The sequence below is a fragment of the Notamacropus eugenii genome, chromosome 1, assembly GCF_028372415.1.
Source record: "Notamacropus eugenii isolate mMacEug1 chromosome 1, mMacEug1.pri_v2, whole genome shotgun sequence".
Lineage (NCBI taxonomy): Eukaryota > Metazoa > Chordata > Mammalia > Diprotodontia > Macropodidae > Notamacropus > Notamacropus eugenii.
In genome coordinates, this window is record NC_092872.1 from 239,961,963 (window position 1) to 239,984,617 (window position 22,655).

The 22,655-nt window shown below is 42.0% G+C and overlaps 1 protein-coding gene across 5 annotated transcripts in view; it reads right to left on the reverse strand.

Annotated features, from left to right (window-relative positions):
- The window catches only part of SGPL1 (sphingosine-1-phosphate lyase 1), an 80,056-nt gene that overhangs the window by 15,192 nt on the left and 42,209 nt on the right, over positions 1-22,655 (reverse strand). For all 5 annotated transcript variants that reach the window (XM_072628284.1, XM_072628282.1, XM_072628283.1 and 2 more), the window contains exons 5-8: positions 12,902-13,049; positions 10,093-10,172; positions 9,497-9,625; positions 187-275 (exon numbers count right to left, since the gene is read on the reverse strand). In XM_072628284.1, coding sequence (XP_072484385.1) covers positions 187-275; positions 9,497-9,625; positions 10,093-10,172; positions 12,902-13,049 — 446 coding nt within the window. The remainder of the gene's footprint in view (positions 1-186; positions 276-9,496; positions 9,626-10,092; positions 10,173-12,901; positions 13,050-22,655) is intronic.

Here is a 22,655-nt window from a genome sequence, read left to right on the forward strand (position 1 = left end):
GCTCTTAAATTCCAAAGAGTATGAAGCCTTGTCAGGTTGAGTCACTGGCAGGTTTGCTTAGAACAAGGGCTTGAGGATGAGAAGGGTCCCAGGTACCAGAAGAGATCACCAGGCCCACTTTAGGGTTTCTTGCTACCTGGCATTCTAGCAGGGGAAATACATCAAGGCTGGGAAACAAATACATACATTTCTGGAAATTTGATGCCCTTTTCATAAGCTAGGTCTCGATAGGCTTTGCAGGCCACCAGGATGCTCTCGGTCCCCCCTGAAGTCACCTAAAAGGAAGAGAAGACATTAGCCAGGGAGGCAGCCGAAAGGAGCTTCCAGACTGCACTGGATATTCCGACCTGGGGAACCAGTGGGTTTTGGTTTATCAGCCAAAGCTAACCTTCTGGCAAGAGGCAAAGGCTACTGAGATGCTGATTCTCCCTTTAGTTTTTCAATATCTTATACCCGCCTGAAGAAGTTTCTCTTTCTTCTTACATGGAGGTTGGATGTGGCCAATAAACCAAATCCAAAACCAGTCATTTTTCCACCTCCGCCTATAGTGTAGAATGAATATTGGACTTAAGGGATCAGAAGACTTAGGTTAAAATTGTGGTTCACACAGGTACCAGCTATGTGCCCAGCGGTCAATCGCTTTATTACTACGTGAGCCTGTTTCCTCATCTGTAAAATACAGATAATACTTGCATTACGTATATCACAGGATTCTACAAAAATGTTTTATAACTGTTAGACGGCTACATAAAGTGGATCGTTATCATAAATATACACCTGTACAGGCCATGTATATGTATGTATATATGCATATATTTACATATATATGGATAGTGACAAGTATGCATGCTGCAATAGAAACCAACCTATCTTACCTATTCACAAAACAGAAGGTCCTGTTTAAATGCAAAAAAAAAAAAATCATTTGACCCAAGAAGTTCACTAACACAAATGGGAAACTCTTAGTAATTTCTGACAAATATTACAAGAAAAATGACTCCTGCTTCCCCCTCCTTAGAAGCTGGTGTTACAGATGACTTAGAAGGCCTGCCTTGAGTTTAAACAAGAGAAAGGACAACAGAAGCAGTGCTCACTTAGTCAGGAAGGGGATAATATGTATCCTGTTTATCTAAAACAGGAACCATATGAATCATGGTTATGAAGGACCCTAAATATTTCTCTGTAATTCTACCATATATAGCCTGGAAAGAACTTGATTGGTCATTTCAAGAATACTAGGTTTCCAGAAAATATTGTCATCCAACTATACCAAAGAAATGACTATCTATTCTAAAGGTGTGGAGATTCCTGGATCATCAGGAGAGTAGTACCAGCATAAAGTTCATAAGTATGTGGCCCTCTTTTGATCATGCCCCAAAGTAGAAACTCAATATATTAAGTTTATTTACTATATTAAGATGTTTTTTGGATGTACAATTTTAAGTATACTTTCCCTTCAGATCACATGGCATATATGCATGTTATATATCATATACACACAATATATATTCATGGGAACAACCTATTTTATACACTGATGGAAAACTCCATCCCCATCAAGAAAAGACCACTAAGCCCTAACTTGTTGTGGTGAGGAGCTATTCTGAAGCTCTTCAGAGAAAAGTTAGTCCCTGGGATTTGGGAAGTCCTTAAGAAATGTATGATTCTCATGTCCTTATCAAAGAGCAAGGGAGAGTGTGGGATGGCTCAGGTCCCTACATAAATCAATTACTCAGAGGCCTCTCAAAGCGATGACAGAAAAGAGATTTATTCGATTCTTGAGAAGCGGGGCTCACCTGTAGGAGTAGGAAAGACAAAGACAAAGAAAAGGCAGTGATTTATATAGACCCTAACGCCAAGTCCCTCCTCCCCCCACTGACCATTATTCTCATTAGCTGAGAATATGATCTTACATTCTAGACACGAAATCTAACCAATCCCTTTTGAAATGAAGACATTGAAGAATTAGGTAAACTTTATCCAATCATTGAGAACCTAATGTACTACACAGTTTTATATCCTTATATGGAATTATTCTGTTCTAAAAATATAGTAACCTTGAGCCTCTCAGTCTTACCTCACCCCTGGGAGAAGAATTACAATCTGAGAAGTCTTCACTAAACCTATCCCACTCAGGAGTAACTAGGAGTGTTCCCTTGTTTTGTAAAATGATGACAAAACCAGAAGGAAAACAAAGTTTTGCAAATGGTGTCAGAGACAAAGCCCCAGTTCCTTGACACAGTTCTCCAGGGTGTAGCTTGTGACCTAGTGAAATCTCAGAAAGTCATTTTAGGAGTCTGGGGTTCTGAAATAAATAGGATGAGTAAAGCTCCAGCAATGTCTCTGGCTCCAAAGATTCAATCTCTGTACAAAGGTCTGGGCCATGAGCTAAGCAAAACCACTTCCCCAAATCACCAGTCACCAGAATCACATGGCTAGTATCTCAGATCAGCATCTGTGCAGTGATAAACTCCTAATGTAGCACTGGTGTGTTACAAAGTAACGGCTAGATGGGACTAGATTGTTACAAGGACTATAGGAATGGATATGCATGCATATTATTCCTGATAGTTTAGAAAAAGCTCTAGAGTTAGTGGAGCAGGAAGAAGGAGCTACCAACAACCATGTATGTTGCAATAGATGAGATGAGACCACGGTTCATAAAAGGAGTGATGCTATGCTAGCCTCCTTAGAAATCTCTCTTAAATGCCATTTAGAATACTTCAGAGCACTTGACAAACCTTTCCATTTCTCCCTCCCAATTGGGGATCTCAGTTTATCTAAAGCCACAGGGTAAATGAGGTCACCTAAGGCAAAAGGGTATTATTCATGTAGGGAGGTGGAAGGATAGAGGGGAGGGTCATGATAGGATGATGGGACCTGAGCCCTGAATTTTCCCATACATTTCAGCAATCCAAATCAAAGGTACCTAGCTGAGGGATCTGGCCCTGCCCAGCCCAGCCCACCTAGATACTCAACAATCCTTTCACAGTGGTCCCAGCCTACCCCAGGCAATCTACCACTCCTTGATCCCATCCATATCTTCTCACAGTCCTTTTGTATGTGTCAATTTCATCCGCATCAAGATACAGATTCGTTAGGCTACTTTGACTGAAAGAAGGCTTGGGTTTCCAGGCAGACTCACCCTGTACCCTGATATTTCTAAGTTCCCAGCAATCCCAAAATGCAACAATCAGACCTAGAACAACCCTAATCTACAGATCACGTAGATAGCTGGGACAGAGAACCATAGAATGCATCACTGAAAGGGCCCTTTAAGAACCTTCTTACTTCTGTGGTGACAAGGTAGAAAGCTGATCGGGAATCTCTATATATCCCAAAGCATTGTGATTTTGATCTTTTCTTAGCACCAACCAGAGGCAGCATGAAACATATCTTTTAGAGTAAAAGTCTCATGTATACATACATGTATATATGCTCATATATATGAAACTAATTTTTCAAATGTACTTAGATACCATTATGACTTTCAAATGCAAATTACTGAATTCATATTAGCTTGTCATCATGAATTTACCAAAAAAGCAGTTATGAATAGCATAATTACTAACAGGTGGTGATATAGTTAATATTAAAAGAGCACTTTCATTCCAATCTGAAACCAGAATGTGGGATTCCAGGATAAGGAGTTTGCCCTCCTAGAAGTAAGAGAGACCTTGAGTCTTAGGAATATTATTTTGGGAGCTATGTGGAAAATAGATGGGAGAGGGAAGATACCAGATGTAAGGAGTTTGAGTGGCTATTACAATAGTCCAGGAGAGAAAATTAAGACCTGAACTCAGGTTGTGGCCTTGTAAAGTGAAGAAATGAAAGGACTATGAGATGCTATGAAAGCAGAATCAAAAGGTCTTAAGGTAAAGAGGTAGAAAGGGAAGAGTCAAGGATTATTCTAGTTTTCAAACCAGGGTTTCAGGAAGAATGGTCGTGAGGAAAACATCATTTTTAGATGTGCTGAATGTGAGAGTTTCATGTGCTGAGATGTTTAGCTGCAAGTTATAGATATGAGTCAGTATACAAGGGAGAAATTAAGGTTGGCTATACAGATGAGGGAATTAGTTACAAAGTGATGATAACAGAGCCCATCAGCTCAGGTGGAATCACCAAGAGAGGCCCAGGACAGAATACTGATGACCCTCAGTCTTAGGAGGCAGGAGCCATCCTAAGGGGATAAGCCAGCAAAGGACACCGAGAATTAATCAGTCAAAAGGTATTTGGGAAGCAACTAGAACTCTGTTCTAGGCACTGTGTTGCATCCTTGGAACACAAACGCAAAAAGGAAACAGTCCAGCTATCAAAGAACTCACATCCTATCAGGGGAGAAGAAGTACATAAATGCACACAGTATAAATACAAGGTGATTGAGGGAGGGAGAACAATAGAAGTTGGGGGATCAAGAAGTGTTTTATGTAGCAAACGGGGCTTGGAATGAATCTTGAAAGGCTTCCATGAGGCAAAAGTGAGGCAGTGTATTTTGGGCAGTGGGAGCAGCCAGTGGAAAAGTACAGAGATGGGAGATGGCATACAGAGTGGAAGAGAAAGCAAGAAGGCTCCTCCAGACACCCACAGGAATGCAGGAAAGTCAATAATGAAGAAAGGCCCAAGATGGAGCCTCAGGTTATGCTCCCAGTTCAGGGAAGGAATGTTCAGGGAAGGAGCAGCAAAGGAGATTCAAAAGAAGGGGACAGGTAGATAGGAAGAGAACAAAGAGAGAGCTGTGTCATGAGTAAGCGATGAACGCAGGCAGCTTTCTCTAGGAGTCTGGCAGCCAAGATAATAGCTGAAGGGACAGCAGGTCTCGTGGAGGTTTTAAGGATGAAGGAGACTTGAACATGTTCATAGGCATCAGGGAAGAAACCATCACTCAAGAAATGGGAGTCACAAAACCCAAGGAAACTCAAATTTGAGTTCAATAGTATAAAAATATTAAACAGTTAAGAAATAACTCCTAACTTTGGAGAAAACATTTCAGTTGAATGATGAATATATGGGGAGGTGAGAAGCAAGAGGGAGGTGAGCAGGTGAAGGCAGCAAGCACAGAACTTTCTAGGAGCATGGCCAGGAAAGTCAGAAGCAGAAAAAGAAAAAATTCAAAGGAAAGACAGATGAGATCTAATCCTATTTGTAGGAAAACCAAAAGGAGGCAATATATAAGGAGAGATAGAAGATGAGAAGGGAATGACTGATGAAACAGTCTCCTAAATTAAACAGAGAGAGGTAGAATGAAAGTCACAAGTGGAGGAGTTAGTTATGGTGAGAAGGGCTGCTTCTTCCTTACAGAATGGAACAAAGATGGACAGGAGAGGAGTAGATAGAGAAGAAGACTCACTGAGTCTTGGAAATGTGACGTAAAAGCAAAGAAAATAAAAAGACAAGATGCAGTGGTATTCTGAGATGCAGATTAGGGGGAAAAAAGAGAGATGATAATGGATATTTTCAAGTTTTCAGTGAAGTGAAAAGCAAGACCATCTGCTCAAAGAGAAAAAAGTAGAAGTGACTGCAGGGACTCAATAAAAAAGAAAGTTTGGAAGCACCAATGTAGAAAGCTCAAGAGTGAATCGATAAGTGATTAATAAAAGAAATTCTGTGTAAAAGTAAGGGCCCAGCTGAGAATACAGAAAATGAATCCCTATGGTCATTCTTCTCCCAGACTTTATCATCTGCTATTTCCATCAACCAAAGCAGGTCTCAAAGTTTCCTTTTCTCTCCCATTCTGTTATGGCCACCTCTTAATCCTCACCCCTTTCTTCGTGATGATTATGAATTAAACACAAATTGCCTATTTGGTTTCACCTGAACATTCTGACCCTGAGCACTCTGAATAAAGGATTTTAACTTCCCAAGTGTCTCCAGTATGCCAAGTAACTAGGCAGATCAGCTGACTGGCTCTCCTTCAAGTTGCTGATAATGGCATTACCAAGAAGGTCCAACCTATGGAGGAAAGCTGGTGTGAAAGGTGGGAGAAGTTGGAGGAAGAAACTCACCAACTATTCATGTTTTGTCTAACTCCTTACACTGGTTTTCAAAATCAAGAATCATGCAAAGAAGCTTTTTCCAGCCTGGCTTTGTAAGAGATTGCATAGAATGTGCTGTTAGGGTAAAGATGGCCTTGTATGCTCATTCAAAACCAATCCTCCCATATCTACCTACCCTTCACTGCCACAAACCAGCACAAAATGTAGAAAGAAATGTACAATCCTAGCTAATAGCTATTCATTCCACTTTGAAGTGTTATGAGGGAAAAGAGCCCCATCTACAAAAACTGCCTGGAATATCTACAAGGTTCTGCAAATGTTATTTTCTTCTGGTTACAAGAAAAAACACTGGAACCAACAGTCTCAAATATAAAATCTGCATGTGTCCTCTGTTTTCTGGATCACATAACTATAAAAGTCTAAAGAGGATGTCTTGTTTTGCTACCTAATCTGAAACATCTTTTCTTGACTGATTCCTAACAGCATGATTTGTCCATGGCTGGTAGGCCCCAAATATTGGCAAGGGAATTTAAAACAACAAGTATGTTCAGAAACTCCTGCAACCAGGAAAAACCAGTTCTTAAGTTCATCAGACAGAAATGGCACCACTGCCAGCTGGGAGAAAGGATCATTAGGCTACCTCAACTTTACAAGGGAGACTCCTATGCACATCAACAAATCCCTACAAGCTCACTTGGTCAGGTGACAAGTCCTGTACTTCAGAACAAAGAAATCTAGCATTCCTTCACACTGAAGTACCAGCAGTGGTTACCCAAAGTGCTAGTTCATTTTTTGCCACTGAACAAAAGAGTTTCAAAAAATAAGTAGCAGCATTTATGAAAAATCAGAAATGAAAGAAAACACATCAAAACCACCGGCAACCACTTCCTAAAATCAGAAAATTGGAGATTTGGATCCAGAAGAGACAGGAGAAATTTGTAGAAAATTAAACCAATTTAACCACAACCAGGAAGCCAAGAGTCTAGAAACCACCTCATCCAATAAATACTATTCCCTGACCCAGCAGAGACATGGCAACCAAGGGCAACACCAATTTAGAATACAAAATCATATGCAAAAATCATCTGAAGGAGGAAGATGAGAAGAAATTATCTACACTAACAGCTCATAAAACAGTGAGAAACAGTAGAAGGGAAAATATAAGAAAGCATGGTAAGAAACCCAGTGATCTTGAGAGTATTTAAGGATGAAATAAGGAGGACAGGAAATAAATGACAAATGAAAAATATCTGTAAAATTTCTGTAAAAAGGTATTTTCTCCAATAATGACAGTGCAACCACCATACTTGTACTGTATTATTGTATGAGGAAGTAGAGATTGCACTCAAGGGAGGAAGGAGAGTAGAGCCAGACCAAATGTACACGTGAGAGGTTCGTGCTTGAGACAAAAATTATGAGGGCACTGAAGGATCAATTCTCAAGACATATGAAGCAGGAGGAAAAAAAAAGGACATGAAACACATCAAAAACTACCAACCTGCTTACTTTCTCTACAAAATCCTTAAGAAAATCATCTGGAAATTCCTGATAAAAGTATAAGAAAGAAACAGGCAGGCTTTCACAAACACTCTTTTACAGTTGACCTCACCTTCATATGGCATGGTTCACTGAAGGGTTCAAATAAAACAAGACTTCACTCTGTTTGCTTAATTAAACACACAGGTTGGATTTGAGAGAGCAAAATGCCTTACAGGTTGCTCTCCTCCAAGTTGATCTCTATGGACATAATAAAATTACATAAGATTCCTTGAAAGCTGAATGAATGAAAAAGCATGTATTAATTGCTTACTATGTACCAAGCACTGTGGATGCAAAGATCATCCCTAACCTCAGTGAGTTTACATTCTAAGGAGGAAGACAATACACAGATGGGGACTGGAAGCCAAGAAAGGATACTTTGGTCCAGAAAGTTACAAGATGGCAAGATGGAATGAAATAAAAGATGGAATGACAGAACTCTGATTAATAGCCCTGATTATTAACATTAAGCAAAGCATACAACATAGAGATAGTCACTCACAGTATTTACCACCATTACAAAGGATGTCCAGCTTCCACATGGAACAAGAAAGTGGGGAATGGGCTGTGAAGGCCACGTCCAGTCCTCTATGAAGGGAAGCTCTGGGAGGAGGGCACCCTTCACTTCTCCAATCAGAGTGGAGAGGAAGAGGCTGAGGGAGATGGAAAGGAATTTGAGTACCCAAGGCTGAGTTAACAGCCAACTCTGGAGAAGGCATTCGATTCTCCCAGGCCTCCTCCCCTGCCCATAAATCCCTGGGAATAGTCTCTCCTAACCTCATGGTGGAGGGAGTGGGGCTGGAGGCTGAGGGGTGAGCAAAGACCTTCTTTACCAAACAGAGTCACTGATTTGGGGGCATTCTTCTCTAGGCTCAGAAATTCATGCTAAGACCAAAGCCATTAGTAAACTCCTCAAGAGAAAGCTTTCAGCTTGGAATGTCTGTTCTCTTCATAAAAAAAAAAAAAAAGCCTATACAGCATTTTTTAAAAGTAAGATTTTAAAAATAATTTTTTAAGGAAAAAATTAAAGTCCCAGAGCTGGATGAAAAAAAGATGAGCTGGAAGAAATATGATAGAATTCAACACACATTTATTTCTTAAGTGCCTCCTAGGGACAAAGTACTGTGTTAGGAGCTAGAGATAACAACAACAACAAAAAAACCCAACACCCAATTCCCACCCTCAACGAGCTTACTCAACCCTTGACCAACCTGGGAGCTCTGAATACAAAAAATTTGCTGCTTTGTCCTTTGTGGATGCTTAGATAAGTCTCTGTGAGGCACCCTGATCATTTTCCTACCCAGGGTTCTGAACAGGGTCAGCTGCAAGAGGCACAGCCTAACCAGGGCTGGGGAACCTTCAGCCTCAAGGTCACATGTGGCCTTCTAGGTCCTTGGATGCAGCCTTGTGACTGAGTCCAAGTTTTATAGAACAAATCCTTTTATGAAGGGGATTTGTTCTATGAAGTTAGGGTTCAGTCAGAGGGACTCACTTGAGGACCTACCTCATGGGCTTCATGTGGCCCCGAGGCTTCAGGTTCCCACCCAAAGGAGCCTGAGCTGTGTCGGGCTTCCAAATGCTGTCATTCGCTGGTAAGAAATAGAGTGAGAAGAGCTACCATGTGTTTTGAGGCTCCCAAAGGGCCCTCCTAACCACAACTTACAAGGGAGGTCAGGAAACATCATTCCCCACATTTGAAAGGAATAAAGGACACCTCCAAATCCATGACCAAGCCAGAAATCCACCCCCAGTTTCCTGATCTCAAGAGCAGCACAGTCTCCATGATGCCATGCTGCTTTCTGCCCACAATGACAGCACAAGGAGCAACCACTGGTGCCTCTCTTGAGGTAAAGGACAGCCTCTCCTCCACTGCCCTAACTGCCTAAGTAACTTCTCTGAGCAAATTCTGAAAGGAAATTCCAGGCTGAGAAATGAGAGAGAAGTCAAGAGAGGTGTTTACTTACACAGCCACAAGACTCTGGTCCACCATTAAAGAGGGTGCAAACTATCCTCACAATCTCCGCCTCCATCTTTCGAACTCCTGGAAAGACATCTGGGTGTAATGGATTGCTCCATGCAAAGTCTCCATAAACCTACAAAGAAATGCAACTCAGCGCACAAAGCAAAAGGGAATCATTTCAATTTCAGGAAGGTCATGCACAATGCCAAGGGATGGCTAAGCAGGCCCAACCATCCATCAGGTTCTTCAATGACACCCCAAACGTACTGTGCAAGGGAGGAGGGAAATTCATCCTGAAAAATTTGTTTTTCAACTTGCACAAAACAGAATCTGAGGAAACTATAATTAGGCTTTCACACCTTTTCAATCTTCTCCAAACCATGCACTTCAAGCTTACCATTAACACAAAACATGCCCCTCTACTCCCTAATATCCATTTGTGCCATCACACAATTGACCCTCTTTTCCTTTCTAACCTGATCACTGCCAACTCTGACAAATAATTCCCAGGATTTCCAAAATTCTGTTTTCTTTGGAATGGGACACATAGCACACAACATTTGGTGTGTTAACATTTCCCCTAAAGTGGACCTCATTTACCTTCACAAGAAGTTCAGTGAGTTTTTCATCACCACTGTACACGGCCCCAGAGACTTTTCCATCTTCCCAATGTGAATTTCCTGAAAAAAAAAGACAAAAACAACGCCCCAGCCGCAAATTAATGTCATCGGGTGCCTCATCAAGCGCTGACACAATATATAATGGAAGAGGGTTTGTTTCCAACAAAAGCCAAAAAAACCCAAACCTATCCAGGAATAAGGAAAGAATAGTTGTGAAACGAACAGCAGATCTATATTGAATTAAAAGGTGAAATATTTCAACAGTAACCTCTCAACCAGTCAGTGTTCATCAGCACTTACTACGGGCTGGGGTCGTGCGCGAAGCGCTGCGGAGACAGCAGCCCTTGTCCTCAAGAAAGGGGACATGTGTATGCACAAGAGGATACAAAACATTCACCCAATGGCTACAGGGCAGTTTTGAGCCGAGGGAGATGAAGAAAGTGGAGACTGAGTTGAGCCTTTCGTTCAGAGGCAGCTGTGAGGAGGGGGCATACTTCAGGCCCGGGGGGCAGCTAGTGCAAAGGCAATGAGTGATGGAACATCATTTCTGTGAAACAGTAAGCACAGCAGGAGGACTGAATCCCAGAGAGGGAAGGGCACCAAGCAGGGAAGGAGTCAGGCTGAGAACTCTGACTCTCAAACAGAAGTGCTTATTTTTGATTCTCAAGGCAAGAGGGAGCAACTGGAATTTATTGGGGGAGGTGACAAGATCATAGTCGGGCTTTTGTGGGGAGGGAGACTCTGGTGATCAGTGAGAACGGTCTTCAGCAGAATGGTGGCTCTGTGAGTGATGTACACTGGAGATGCCATGCAAACAGATGACAAGACATGGCATCCAACTGGAGATGGGAGGCAGATAAGAGCAAAGAACCAGGGGTAACCGTAACCATGAATCGTGAACCTGGGTGAGTGGGAGGACAGTGGTACCCTCCTCCCTAACAGGACACTTAGGAAGAGGAATTGGTTTGGTGGAAGGACAACAGGTTCTATTTTGAACATTTTGAGTTTGAAATGGGACATCAAGTTTGAATTGTCCAATAGGAAGGACAATGGGACCCATGGGAGCTGATGAGGTCACCAAGAGATAGAGAAAAAAGAGAAAAGAGCCAGAACAAAGCCTGAGCATCCCCAGAACGAATGGGGATGGCAGAAAAGCAGGCCTAGAGAAAGAAGCTTCTGGAAGAATGAGAAGAGCAAGGGTCCAGGAGAAACTGGTCAGCAGTTTCAAATGCCATAGAAAGATCAAGGAAGGGGAAAGGCTGAGTGGAGGAAGTCCCTGGAAGCTTTGGTGAGGAGGGTGGGTTGTTTGTTTAAGATCAGATCTCCCTACTGACAAGGCTGGAAGGGCAGAGGTTACAGATTTAGGCCAGGCCCAATCACTAATCGTTTCACTCCACATCCAAAAAATTGGCAAACACAAGCAAAGATGGAAATAGTCATTCCTGGAGAGGCTATGAAAAGGCAGGCACATGGATATGACCATTCTGGAAAGCAATTTGTCATTCTGTTAAAACATGTAATGGAATTTTACAGCATTTTAAGAAAGCCTGAATAAGAGACTCTCAAAAAGCATGAACCGGACCATACAAAGTGAAGTCAGTAGGATGAAGACAAGGGCAAACACAATGACTAAAACAATATAAAGAAAGGACAAAAAAGCATGAAATGCTGCCTCATTCGGACCAAGCTCAACCCTAGAAAGAGAGAATAATATACCTCCCCCCGGCAGAGGTGGAGGGCTGCACTTCAGACAGAGCATGGGCTGTCACACTCAGCTGCCTGATGTGGCTGAACTGCAGTCCCCTCCCCCATCTTGTTTATTGTTATTTTTAAAAGGGGATGCTCCTTGGCCGGGGTGGGAGGAGAGATTTATCTGGAAATGAAGGGGACATAAAAACAAGACATAGCAGTAACAATTTTTTAAAGGTAATAGAAAATGTACATATGTACATAGTTATACGATCTGCCACCCAAATAAAGAAAGTTCTTTGTTGAGACTAGTCTAGCAGGTAGACGGAAGGACCTTTGCTGCTTCTCATAATAAATCTGCCAAATTGTAGTCTGTTAGCTCTCCTCCCCCAGGCTGTGGGTCATGACCCATGATTTAAGAAGCACTGAAGGGGTCTCTAGTGGAAAAGGTTTAAGAAGCCCTGCTCCAGAGTAGACCACTTTTGTGCTGTGCCAGTCTTTATACTAGGGCTCAATGATATTTCTAGTGAGGTGTCTCAGGTTCTGATGCCCATTCTACTAACCTGCTTAAGGTGTGTGGGATGGGGAGCAGGGGAATAGGGAGAATGACTGTGGTGGCACTCACCACCAAGACGTAACTGGAGAAGACATAAAAAGGGGAGCATGCCCCTAATCATTCTAATTTCTTAGGTCATCAAACCCTACTTTATATACCATCAGCACTTGGAGGCTGGCCAGCACCCAATTTTATACTTTGCAATATATACTACCAAGAACTCTCAAAATATACTGATTATTAATTTTTAATTTTTATATTAATTTTTAAAAATTCTACTTCACACATTCCCACATGAATTTTAATGGTCCATAAGATTTTACGTCCTAATTGTTTGTTGATGGAATCTAAATTTAAATGCAACTTACATGGGGGAAATGCAACTTGGAAATATTTGATCCAGCCTTTGAGAAAAAAGAAACTCAAACATAAACAAATGAGTCCTAAAAGTGCAGGCTCCAGCTCTGCGGCTCTCTTTGGCCTGTGGATACAGGCAGCTACCATTCAGAGGAAGGGCACATTACGCAGACTCACAGACTCATACCAAGGGAGTCGTAGTCCTTGAGTCTCTCCAGAATGTCAGATGCACTTAAACCTTCAGCCGGTAGGTTTCTCACGTACTCCTTGTCCACTTTCAGGAATGACAGATTCTTGACAATGTCTTCCCTGGCCTTGTTAAGTCTCTCTCTGATCTGCCAAGACGGAAAAGACACACAATCAACAGCCAAAATGGAAAAAAGAAGGAGCTTAGTGTCTGGATCAGAGCACTGACTCAGGGCCAAGCCCATGTTTTCACAAAAGAAAGGGAAGCGGCCGAGCTGTCAGAATCTGCTTCCTGGGCTGGACAACCACCTTTCAGAAGTCTGAAAAAGTAACTTTTTAGAGCTAAAGAGACGTAAGGGCAAAGGTGCTCTTACACACTCACATCACCACTGGTGAGTCTGGCTTACTAGCAGAGGTCAGAACTTCTTAAAGGATGACAATTTCACCAGTCTTGTGAACAGTGAGAGCTTGACGAAGAGTCAGTGACACAATTATGAAGAATATCCAGAAAAGGGGTTTAAATTGGGATGAGAAGGTCTAGACTTAGGCAATAATTTTCCTTCTATAACAGCAGTGACAGCATTAGAGCTGTTGGGGAATTTTTGCTTTGTTTGGGGAAGGGGAGTTAGAAAGCACTGAAGCTTGACCAGTGAGAGTGAAAGCTTCAGCTCCATTCTGGGTTTGGAGGTTCCTTCCCTACAATGGAAACTTTCTACCCTGGAGTCTACAGCTAATCTGATCTGAGTCACTACAACCATGCTACAGCCTCTAATTCCACTAAGCTCCTTTGCAAACACCAGATATGAGCCTGAATCTACTACCATGTAAGGAGGCACTACTAAGTCCACACTTCAAACAATAAGAACAAATGTTTGCACAAGTGAAGACCACCTGGACACTGAGCCCTTAGCTTTCCAGAAATGGGGCTATGATTCCAATCAGAAGTCCAGCATATATTGATCATCCTCGGCCATTTTGGAAAGAGATAAAGGAATTAATGCCGAATGTAAATTCTGTCAGGTCCCAAGAGCCCCAATCCCTAGACATTTACTGACCCAGAAAGCAGGACTGATTTCCTTTCTTAGACATTTACAACTCAATGGGGACTTGAAGAAGGTCATCTACTCCAAATCCATTCTTTTATAGATGATACCCTCAGATGATCAAAGATGCTAAGAAGTTTGTTTAAGGTCACCCAGGTAAGTAAGCAGCAAAGCCAGAATTCGAACCCAGGCTCCAACCCAGTGCCCTTGTCATTATCACCACATGGCTTCTGCTCCTCTGGTGTTTGCAAGAAAACATGTCAATACCTCCCTGCATCAGCCCAAGATCACTTAAAGGGGGAATCCCAGTCAACTGGTACTTTCCTATCATTTGGCTAATAAACTTGCACAGCCCCTTTTCCTAATCCTTGATTCAGAATCACCAGCTACTTCTACCCATCCTCTCATTCCCATTCCACCCATTCCTCTTGTTTAATGTTTTGGTTTTTATTAATTTATTTATTTTTAGTTTTCAACATTCACTTCCAGAAGTTTTAAATTTTCTCCCCCTCCCTCCCCAAGACGGCGTACAAATCTGATATGGGCTCTACACACACATCCCTATTAAACACATTTTCACATTAGTCATGTTGCATAGAAGAATTATAATGAATGGAAGAAAACCATGAAGAAGAAAAAGAAACAAAACAAAAAAGAAAATAGTCTGCTTCACTCTGCATTCTGACTCTAGTTCTTTCTCTGGATGTGGCTGGCATCTTCCATCATGAGTCTTTTGGAATTGTTTTAGGTCCTTGCGTTGCTGAGAAGGGCTAGGCTAAGTCTATAAAAATCAGTCATCGTATACGGAGGATTTTACTGTGTACAATGTTCTCCTGGTTCTGTTCACTTCATTCAGCATTAGTTCATATAAATCTTTCCAGTTCTTAAATCCACTTGTTCATCATTTCTTATAGCACAATAGTATTCCATTACATTCATATACCACAACTTGTCCAGTTATTCCCCACTTGATGGGCATCCCCTCAATTTCCAATTCTTTGCCATCACAAAAAGAGCTGCTATTTTTGTAAATGTGAGTACTTTTCCCATTTTTATTATCTCTGTGGGATACAGTCCTAGGAGAGGTATTGCTGGGTCAAAGGGTATGCACATTTTTGTAACCCTTTGGGCATAGTTCCAAATTGTTCTCCAGAATGGCTGGATCAGCTCTCAGCTCCACCAACAATGAATTAATGTTGCAACTCTCCCACATCTTCTCCAAAATGTATCATTTTCCTGTTTTGTCATGTTAGCCAATCTGATACAAATGAGGTGGTACCTCAGAGTTGTTTTGATTTGCATCTCTCTAATCAATCCTTCTTAGATGCTAAGGATGAAAAAGTCATTTTGTTTATGCCTTCTTCCCTGTCCTTTACTGCACCTGTGTAATGAGATAAGAGCATCTGGAGGTAAAAGGGTCCTTAGAGACGATCTAGTCCAATTCCCTGATTTTACAGACATGGAAACTGAGGTCCAATCAATCAGCAAAATTTATGAAGTATTTTCTGCACCAGACACTAAGAATACACTGACAAATGCTCCCAAGAAGCTTTAATTCCATCAGAAGAGACAGAAGGCACATGCATGAGTACACCCCCAAATAAAAGGTAATGTTGCTGAGGGGAGGGCAGCAACAGCTGGGGAAAATCAGAAAAGGATTCTCACAAGCGGTTACATTTGAGCTACCTGGGCTTCCAAGAGGCAAAGATGAGGAAGAAGCATATTTCTGGCAAAGGAAATAGCCTGCACCAAGGCCCCCAGGCAGGACCAAAGAGGGCCAGAAGGGAAGTGAGGTTTAAGTCTGGAAAGACAGGCTGGAACCAAGTGGCAGAAGGATTGAAATGCCAAGAGGAGGAATTTGATCCAGAGAGCACTAGGGAGCCAAGGGAGGTTTTGTAAGCAGGGGAGTGACATTTTGGCAGCTGGGCAATGAATGGAATGGAGAGAGGAAAGACTTAAGCAGGAAAGCCCATTAGGGAGCAAGAGGCAATGAGGATCTAGAGTAGGGTGGTGGCAATGAAAATGAGAGGCATTATGGGGAGAGATGAAATGACTCTGCTAATGCTACAGTTACCATTAAAAAGTGACAAGAGGAATTAGAATCAGTCAGTGTCCTGGTCTAAGTCCAGCCAAGGCAGTTCAACCAAATCTTCAGAACATCCAGACATCTCTGTCAGAGTCAAAGGCAGACATACATCGGCACACTTAGCTTGCTAAGGCTCACTTATTATGTTGGAGAGGGCAGGGTTAAGGAGAACATGCGGTAGACTCTCCTCTGCCCCAGATTCTATGCATTTCATTATATCAGTGCTGTGTGATCTCAGGCAGATCATGGTCCTCTTTGGGCCTCCATCCTAGGGACTCCTCAGGTCCACTGAGGTCTTCCCCAGGGTAACTGGGTAGTTCTCTAATCAGGATCCTAGACGGTTACAGTGAAAAGTAGCCACGGAATTGATTGATCTAGTCTCATTTTCATAACTGGGGAAGAGAGGGTTAGAAAGTAATAGAAAGTAATACTCCTGAGGACAGAAAGGAAGGGAAGTCTGCAAATAAGAGAATACAAACTTGTCTGGTTTCATTTTTTTCTGATGGATTTTCTGGGGATGGATTTTGTTTATCTTAACTTGTAAAAAAAGAAACACCATACAAAAGATACAAAGGTCACCATCTACACATGTTACTGACCATGAATCAGAGTGCAAAGGGAAGAGTTCCTTATCTCCTTGACTATCTAAGCCAAGCAAGCAGCCTATTGTTGTTCAGAAAAACCCCTTGTGGCCCAGATTCTAGGTCCAAGGAGTTTTCTGTGCACTGGTCATTCCCCTTCTTTAGAATCCAAAGTATCCAGAAACTTCTTTCCTGGGATCCTCCCCAGGGTCCAAGGAAAACTGTCAATTCCCAGTCAACTTGAATCTCTCTCCTAGAACCCCAGGGGTGGAAATCCATTCAGACCCTTCTGCCAAGAATCTTGTACACATCCCATCATTAAACACCTAACTTACTCAGAATCCATGAAACCCAATGAGAGCTTGAAGGCAAGCAGGCAGGCAGCAGGGAGGGAGAGAGAGAAGGAAGGAATTTATTAAGCACTTTCTATATGTCAAGCATTGTCTCATTGGATCTTCATAACAACCATGTGAGGTAGTACAATTATTATCCCTATTCTACAGTTGAGGAAATTAAGGCAAACAGGTGAAGTGACTTACCCAAGGTGTCTAGACTAAATTTAAACTCAGGCTGACTCCTAACTTTACTCTCTAACTCTAAAGCTCAGTGATCTAGCCTCTGCACTACCTGGCTGCCTCAACACTCCCTAGCAACATCCTTAGTAGCACCCTTTGCTTTCTCTCCCCTTCCCTATTCCACTTTGGAGGTGCCAGTCCCAACCCCAGTGTGTGCATGGGGCACGGGGTGGGAGTTAATGCTTCCCTAGTACTTTTTCTTTGTTGCCTCTGCCTTCCCCTCCATACTCCTTTGGGGGTCTTCAGATAAGCCATATGGACTTTCTTTAAATAACTGGGAGCAAAGGTCTTACTGCTTTAGCACTGATTGGTCCATTTAATCCTTCTGCAAAAAAAAAAATCCAAATAATTGACCTCAATATATCCAAATGGGGTAAATTTGGGTGGCCAAAACTATGGGTGCCAAATCATGAAGTGATACCTGCCAAGTTTTCTATTTTTTTTTTAAGGCATAAAAGCCAAAGGAGAAAGATAGAGAGAAGGAAATATGATTAGAAAAAAAAGACCTCCACTCCAGGTCTTGTGACCAGCGATGGAAAACTGACATTTTCTCTGATTCTCATGACCTCTAAAACTTTTCCAAGACAGGAATTCTATATGAGAGATCAAACAAATTCAGCTATCTCCATGATCTACAATACCAAGACGCCAAAAGTACAAAGAGCTAATAGCAGAAAAGGCTAACCCCCTAACTGACTCAGCACTATCTCCTCCACTAGCCACCACATGGGTAACCCACTCCATGGACTTGCAAGAGAATACAAATTTACCCCTCCCTTCTCCCAGAGCTGAGGAAAATCAAAATGCAGAAGTTTGCTCAAGAAACTCTGTGAGGCAATACAGCTCCGTCTGAGAAATGAGGAACAGAGGGGATTGAGGAAGAGTATGTATATATACTGCTGAGAGAAAGAACCGGGTATCTAACTGGGTTCATTTCCATTTTCCCAGAAGTCACTTGACTGAAGCCAGTGAAACACTAAGCTGCTCTAGACAAGAGAAGCTCAAGACAGCATTAAGGTTCAGTAGTCAGAAAAAACAAAATGAAAGGAGGAAGAGTCAGAAAGTGAGCAATAGGGAAAAAATAAGGAAAAAAGACTAAAATGATCAAAAGTCTCAAGAGGAAGAAAACCCAGTTTAAGACCTTGAGTGAAAGCAGATAAGCCAACAGAAAAGATATAAATACCAAAAGGGATTATGGTCTCCAAAAAGTCCAGGAGTTTATGAATAAGTATTACAAGAATAAAGAAAATGAGTCAATACCAAATGAGGCAGAGGAACCTGTGGATTCCCAAGAGATCATAGAACAACAACATTAAGCTCCTGAATCATTAAAAAGAGAAGAATTGTGAAAGAATAATTTTGGCCTGAATGGCAGAAATAATTAACAAACTAGAAAAACTTGAACTCACAGTCACAAATCAAAGAGAGTATAATTGATTGAGAATGTAAACATAAAGAAGTGAAGGATAACCTGGAAGAATAGGGAAAGATAGATAATGTTAAAAGAAAACATATCTATCCAAGAAAAACTTCTTGATTGTGAAAACAAGATATAAGGAAAAAACTTAAATTATAGGATTTCCAGAAGAGCACAGAAGTCAAAAAAATCTGAACATTACAATGTAAGAGATAATATAAGAAAACTACCCAGAATTTCTTAACACAGAAAACAAGTACCAAGCAAAAGAATCCACAGATCAGCTCCAAAGGGGAAAAAAAACCCTATCCTACAAACTCCAAAACATATAATGGTTAATCTGAACAATTCCAGCCCTTTTTCTCCCCTCTCCTTTCTCCTCCTCTCCCTTCTCTTCCATCCTGTCTCCTTCTCCTTTGCCATCCCCAACCTTTCCTCTCTTCCCCAGCCTAGATGACACAGTAGTGGAGATGACCAACGAGGCCACAGAGAACACTGAGGTGGATATCACAAGACTGTGCCAAGATGTGTTCTCCAAAGTAGTACATACCTGAGAGGTGAGCTAACAGTCACCAGTGAAAACTATAAAGTTCTGAGGAAAAAAATGAAGAAACTAGCTTAATATCTAGGAATGAAAGACATTACAGTAAGCATAAATAGAAACCTAAAGGACTTAAACCAGACATTTGCAGCATCTGTGCCTCATCTGGATCAGATCACTTTCACTAAAGGGCAAGTATCAGCTCTCAAGATTGAGCCAAGATGGCGGAGTGAGAGCAAGCACTCACCTAAGCTCTAAAATAATTCCCTTCAGATACTTCTAAAAAGAGAATCTTAACAAATTTAGAGTGATAGAATCCACTAGGAGACAGTGTGGAAGATTTCAAGTCCAGGACAGCCTGGAAGGTTGACAGGAAGGATCTGTTGCAGGGACCTGGAGGAGCACAGAGAGTACAGCACACAGGCTGTACCAGCACAGACCCTGCCATACCAAAGTCAATCAGGAACTACCTGGCGGTCTGAAGCAGTGCAGATTCTCAAACATATCAGCCCAGGATAGGAGTCCAGTAGAACTGAGTGAGAAATAAGCTCAGAACCCAAGATAACAGAAGCAGCAGCTCCTGAGACTAATAAGCCCACAGATTAAATGTCTGTTAAGTCACCCACTTGAACTTCCAGGAGCCAAGATGGAGGAGTGATCTATAAATGCTCTGCCCCTCCCCTTGATTACCTTGAAAAACCCAGAGAATATTTCCCCAGGAAAAAACTTGGGGGGAGGGGGGGTGCGGAGCCAAGATGGCAGAGTAGAAAGACACACATATGGACGCTGCCCCTACACAGTCCATAAAACACCTGTAAAGAGGACTCTCAACAAATTTTGGAGCAGCAGAAGTGGAGAACAACAGAGTGGAGATTTCCAGCCCAGGGTGACCTGAAAGACCCACAGGAAACGTCAGTTGCACCGGAGGCGGAGCAGAGCTCGGAGCACGGAGTCCAGCCCAGCCTTGGCCAAGCATGCGAACGGCTCATGAACAGCCATTGGGGGCAGAACCTCCAGTCGAGGAATCCCCAGTCCCAGCAGCAGAGGGACCGCAGATCCCTCAACCCACAGGCACCAAAAGTCAGCGACAGGGTTTATTCAGCTGGACAAGAAGGGAGAAGGGCCTTCACATCGGGCAGGCGGCAGGAGTTCTCTGGGCAGCCCCTACAGCAGCCTGAGACCATAGCTGGATCATAAAAACCCCTGGGGGCACTGAAGAGCTGAGTCTTACCTCAGCCTTGTGTAGACACCCTGAGGCAGCTGGTCTTTGGCTAGCACTGAATAGAGGCCCTGCCCCCGCAGCTTGACTGAATCCCACCCCCCCAGTGCTGGCTTGGCAGAACTGGAGGTCAGGTGCCTGTGGAGAGGAAACGCTGCTAAGATTCTGGGGACAAAAATCCTTCCCTGCAACCGGACCAGTACACACTTGATTGTGCCACCTTGGAGGAACTGATATCTTACAGGTCCCCAGAGTATACCCTACTCTTGACAAAAGACCCAAAAGTCAAGTAACTGGTTGGGGAAAATGCCCAAAAAAGGGGAAAAAAAGTAAGACCATAGAAGATTACTTTCTTGGTGAACAGATATCACCTCCCATCCTTTCAGATGAGGAAGAACAATGCTTACCATCAGGGAAAGACATAAAAGTCAAGGCTTCTGTATCCCAAACATCCAAAATAAATATTCAATGGGCTCAGGCCATGGAAGAGCTCAAAAAGGATTTTAAAAATCAAGTTAGAGAGGTGGAGGAAAAACTAGGAAGAGAAATGAGAGAGATGCAAGAAAAGTATGAAAAGCAGGTCAACACCTTGCTAAAGGAGACCCAAAAAAAATGCTGAAGAAAATAACACCTTGAAAAATAGGTTAACTCAACTGGCAAAAGAGGTTCAAAAGGCCAATGAGGAGAAGAATGCTTTCAAAAGCAGAATTAGCCAAATGGAAAAGGAGGTTCAAAAGCTGACTGAAGAAAATAGTTCTTTCAAAATTACAATGGAACAGATGGAGGCTAATGACTTTATGAGAAACCAAGAAATCACATAACAAAACCAAAAGAATGAAAAAATGGAAGATAATGTGAAATATCTCATTGGAAAAACAACTGACCTGGAAAATAGATCCAGGAGAGACAATTAAAAAATTATGGGACTACCTGAAAGCCATGATTAAAAAAAGAGCCTAGACATCATCTTTCATGAAATTATCAAGGAAAACTGCCCTGATATTCCAGAACCAGGAGGCAAAATAAGTATTGAAAGAATCCACCAATCACCTCCTGAAAGAGATTCAAAAAGAGAAACTCCTAGGAACACTGTGGCCAAATTCCAGAGTTCCCAGGTCAAGGAGAAAATATTGCAAAGCAGCTAGAAAGAAACAATTCAAGTATTGTGGAAATACAATCAGGATAACACAAGATCTAGCAGCTTCTACATTAAGGGATCGAAGGGTGTGGAATATGATATTCCAGAAGTCAAAGGAACTAGGACTAAAACCAAGAATCACCTACCCAGCAAAACTGAGCATAATACTTCAGGGGAAAAAATGGTCTTTCAATGAAATAGAGGACTTTCAAGCATTCTTGATGAAAAGACCAGAGCTGAAAAGAAAATTTGACTTTCAAACACAAGAATAAAGAGAAGCATGAAAAGGTAAACAGTAAAGAGAAGTCATAAGGGACTTACTAAAGTTGAACTGTTTACATTCCTACATGGAAAGACAATATTTGTAACTCTTGAAACTTTTCAGTATCTGGGTAGTTGGTGGGATTACACACAACACACACACACACACACACACACACACAGACAAGAGAACAGAGTGAATTGAATAGGATGGGATCATATCTTAAAAAAATGAAATTAAGCGGTGAGAGAGAAATATATTAGGAGGAGAAAGGGAGAAATAGAATGGGGCAGGTTATCTCTCATAGAAGAGGCAAATAAAAGACTTTTCAGTGGAGGGAAAAAGAGGGGAGGTGAGAGAAAAAACATGAAGCTTACTCTCATCACATTCCACTAAAGGAAGGAATAAAATGCACACTCATTTTGGTATGAAAACCTATCTTACAATACAGGAAAGTGGGGGAGAAGGGAATCAGCAGGGTAGGGGGGAAGATAGAAGGGAGGGCAGTGGAAGGAGAGAGCAATTTGAAGTCAACACTCTTGGGGAGGGACAGGATCAAAAGAGAGAATAGAAGCAATGAGGGGCAGGATAGGATGGAGGGAAATATAGTTAGTCTTACACAACATGACTATTATGGAAGTCATTTGCAAAACTACACAGATATGGCCTATATTGAATTGCTTGCCTTCCCAAAGGGAGGGGGAGAGGAGAGAGGGATGAAGAGAAGTTGGAACTCAAAGTTTTAGGAACAACTGTCGAGTACTGTTCTTGCAACTAGGAAAGAGAAATACAGATAATGGGGTATATAAAGTTATCTTGCCCTACAGGACAAAGGAGAAGATGGGGATAAGGGAAGGGAGGGATGTTAGAAGAGAGGGCAGATAGGTGATAGG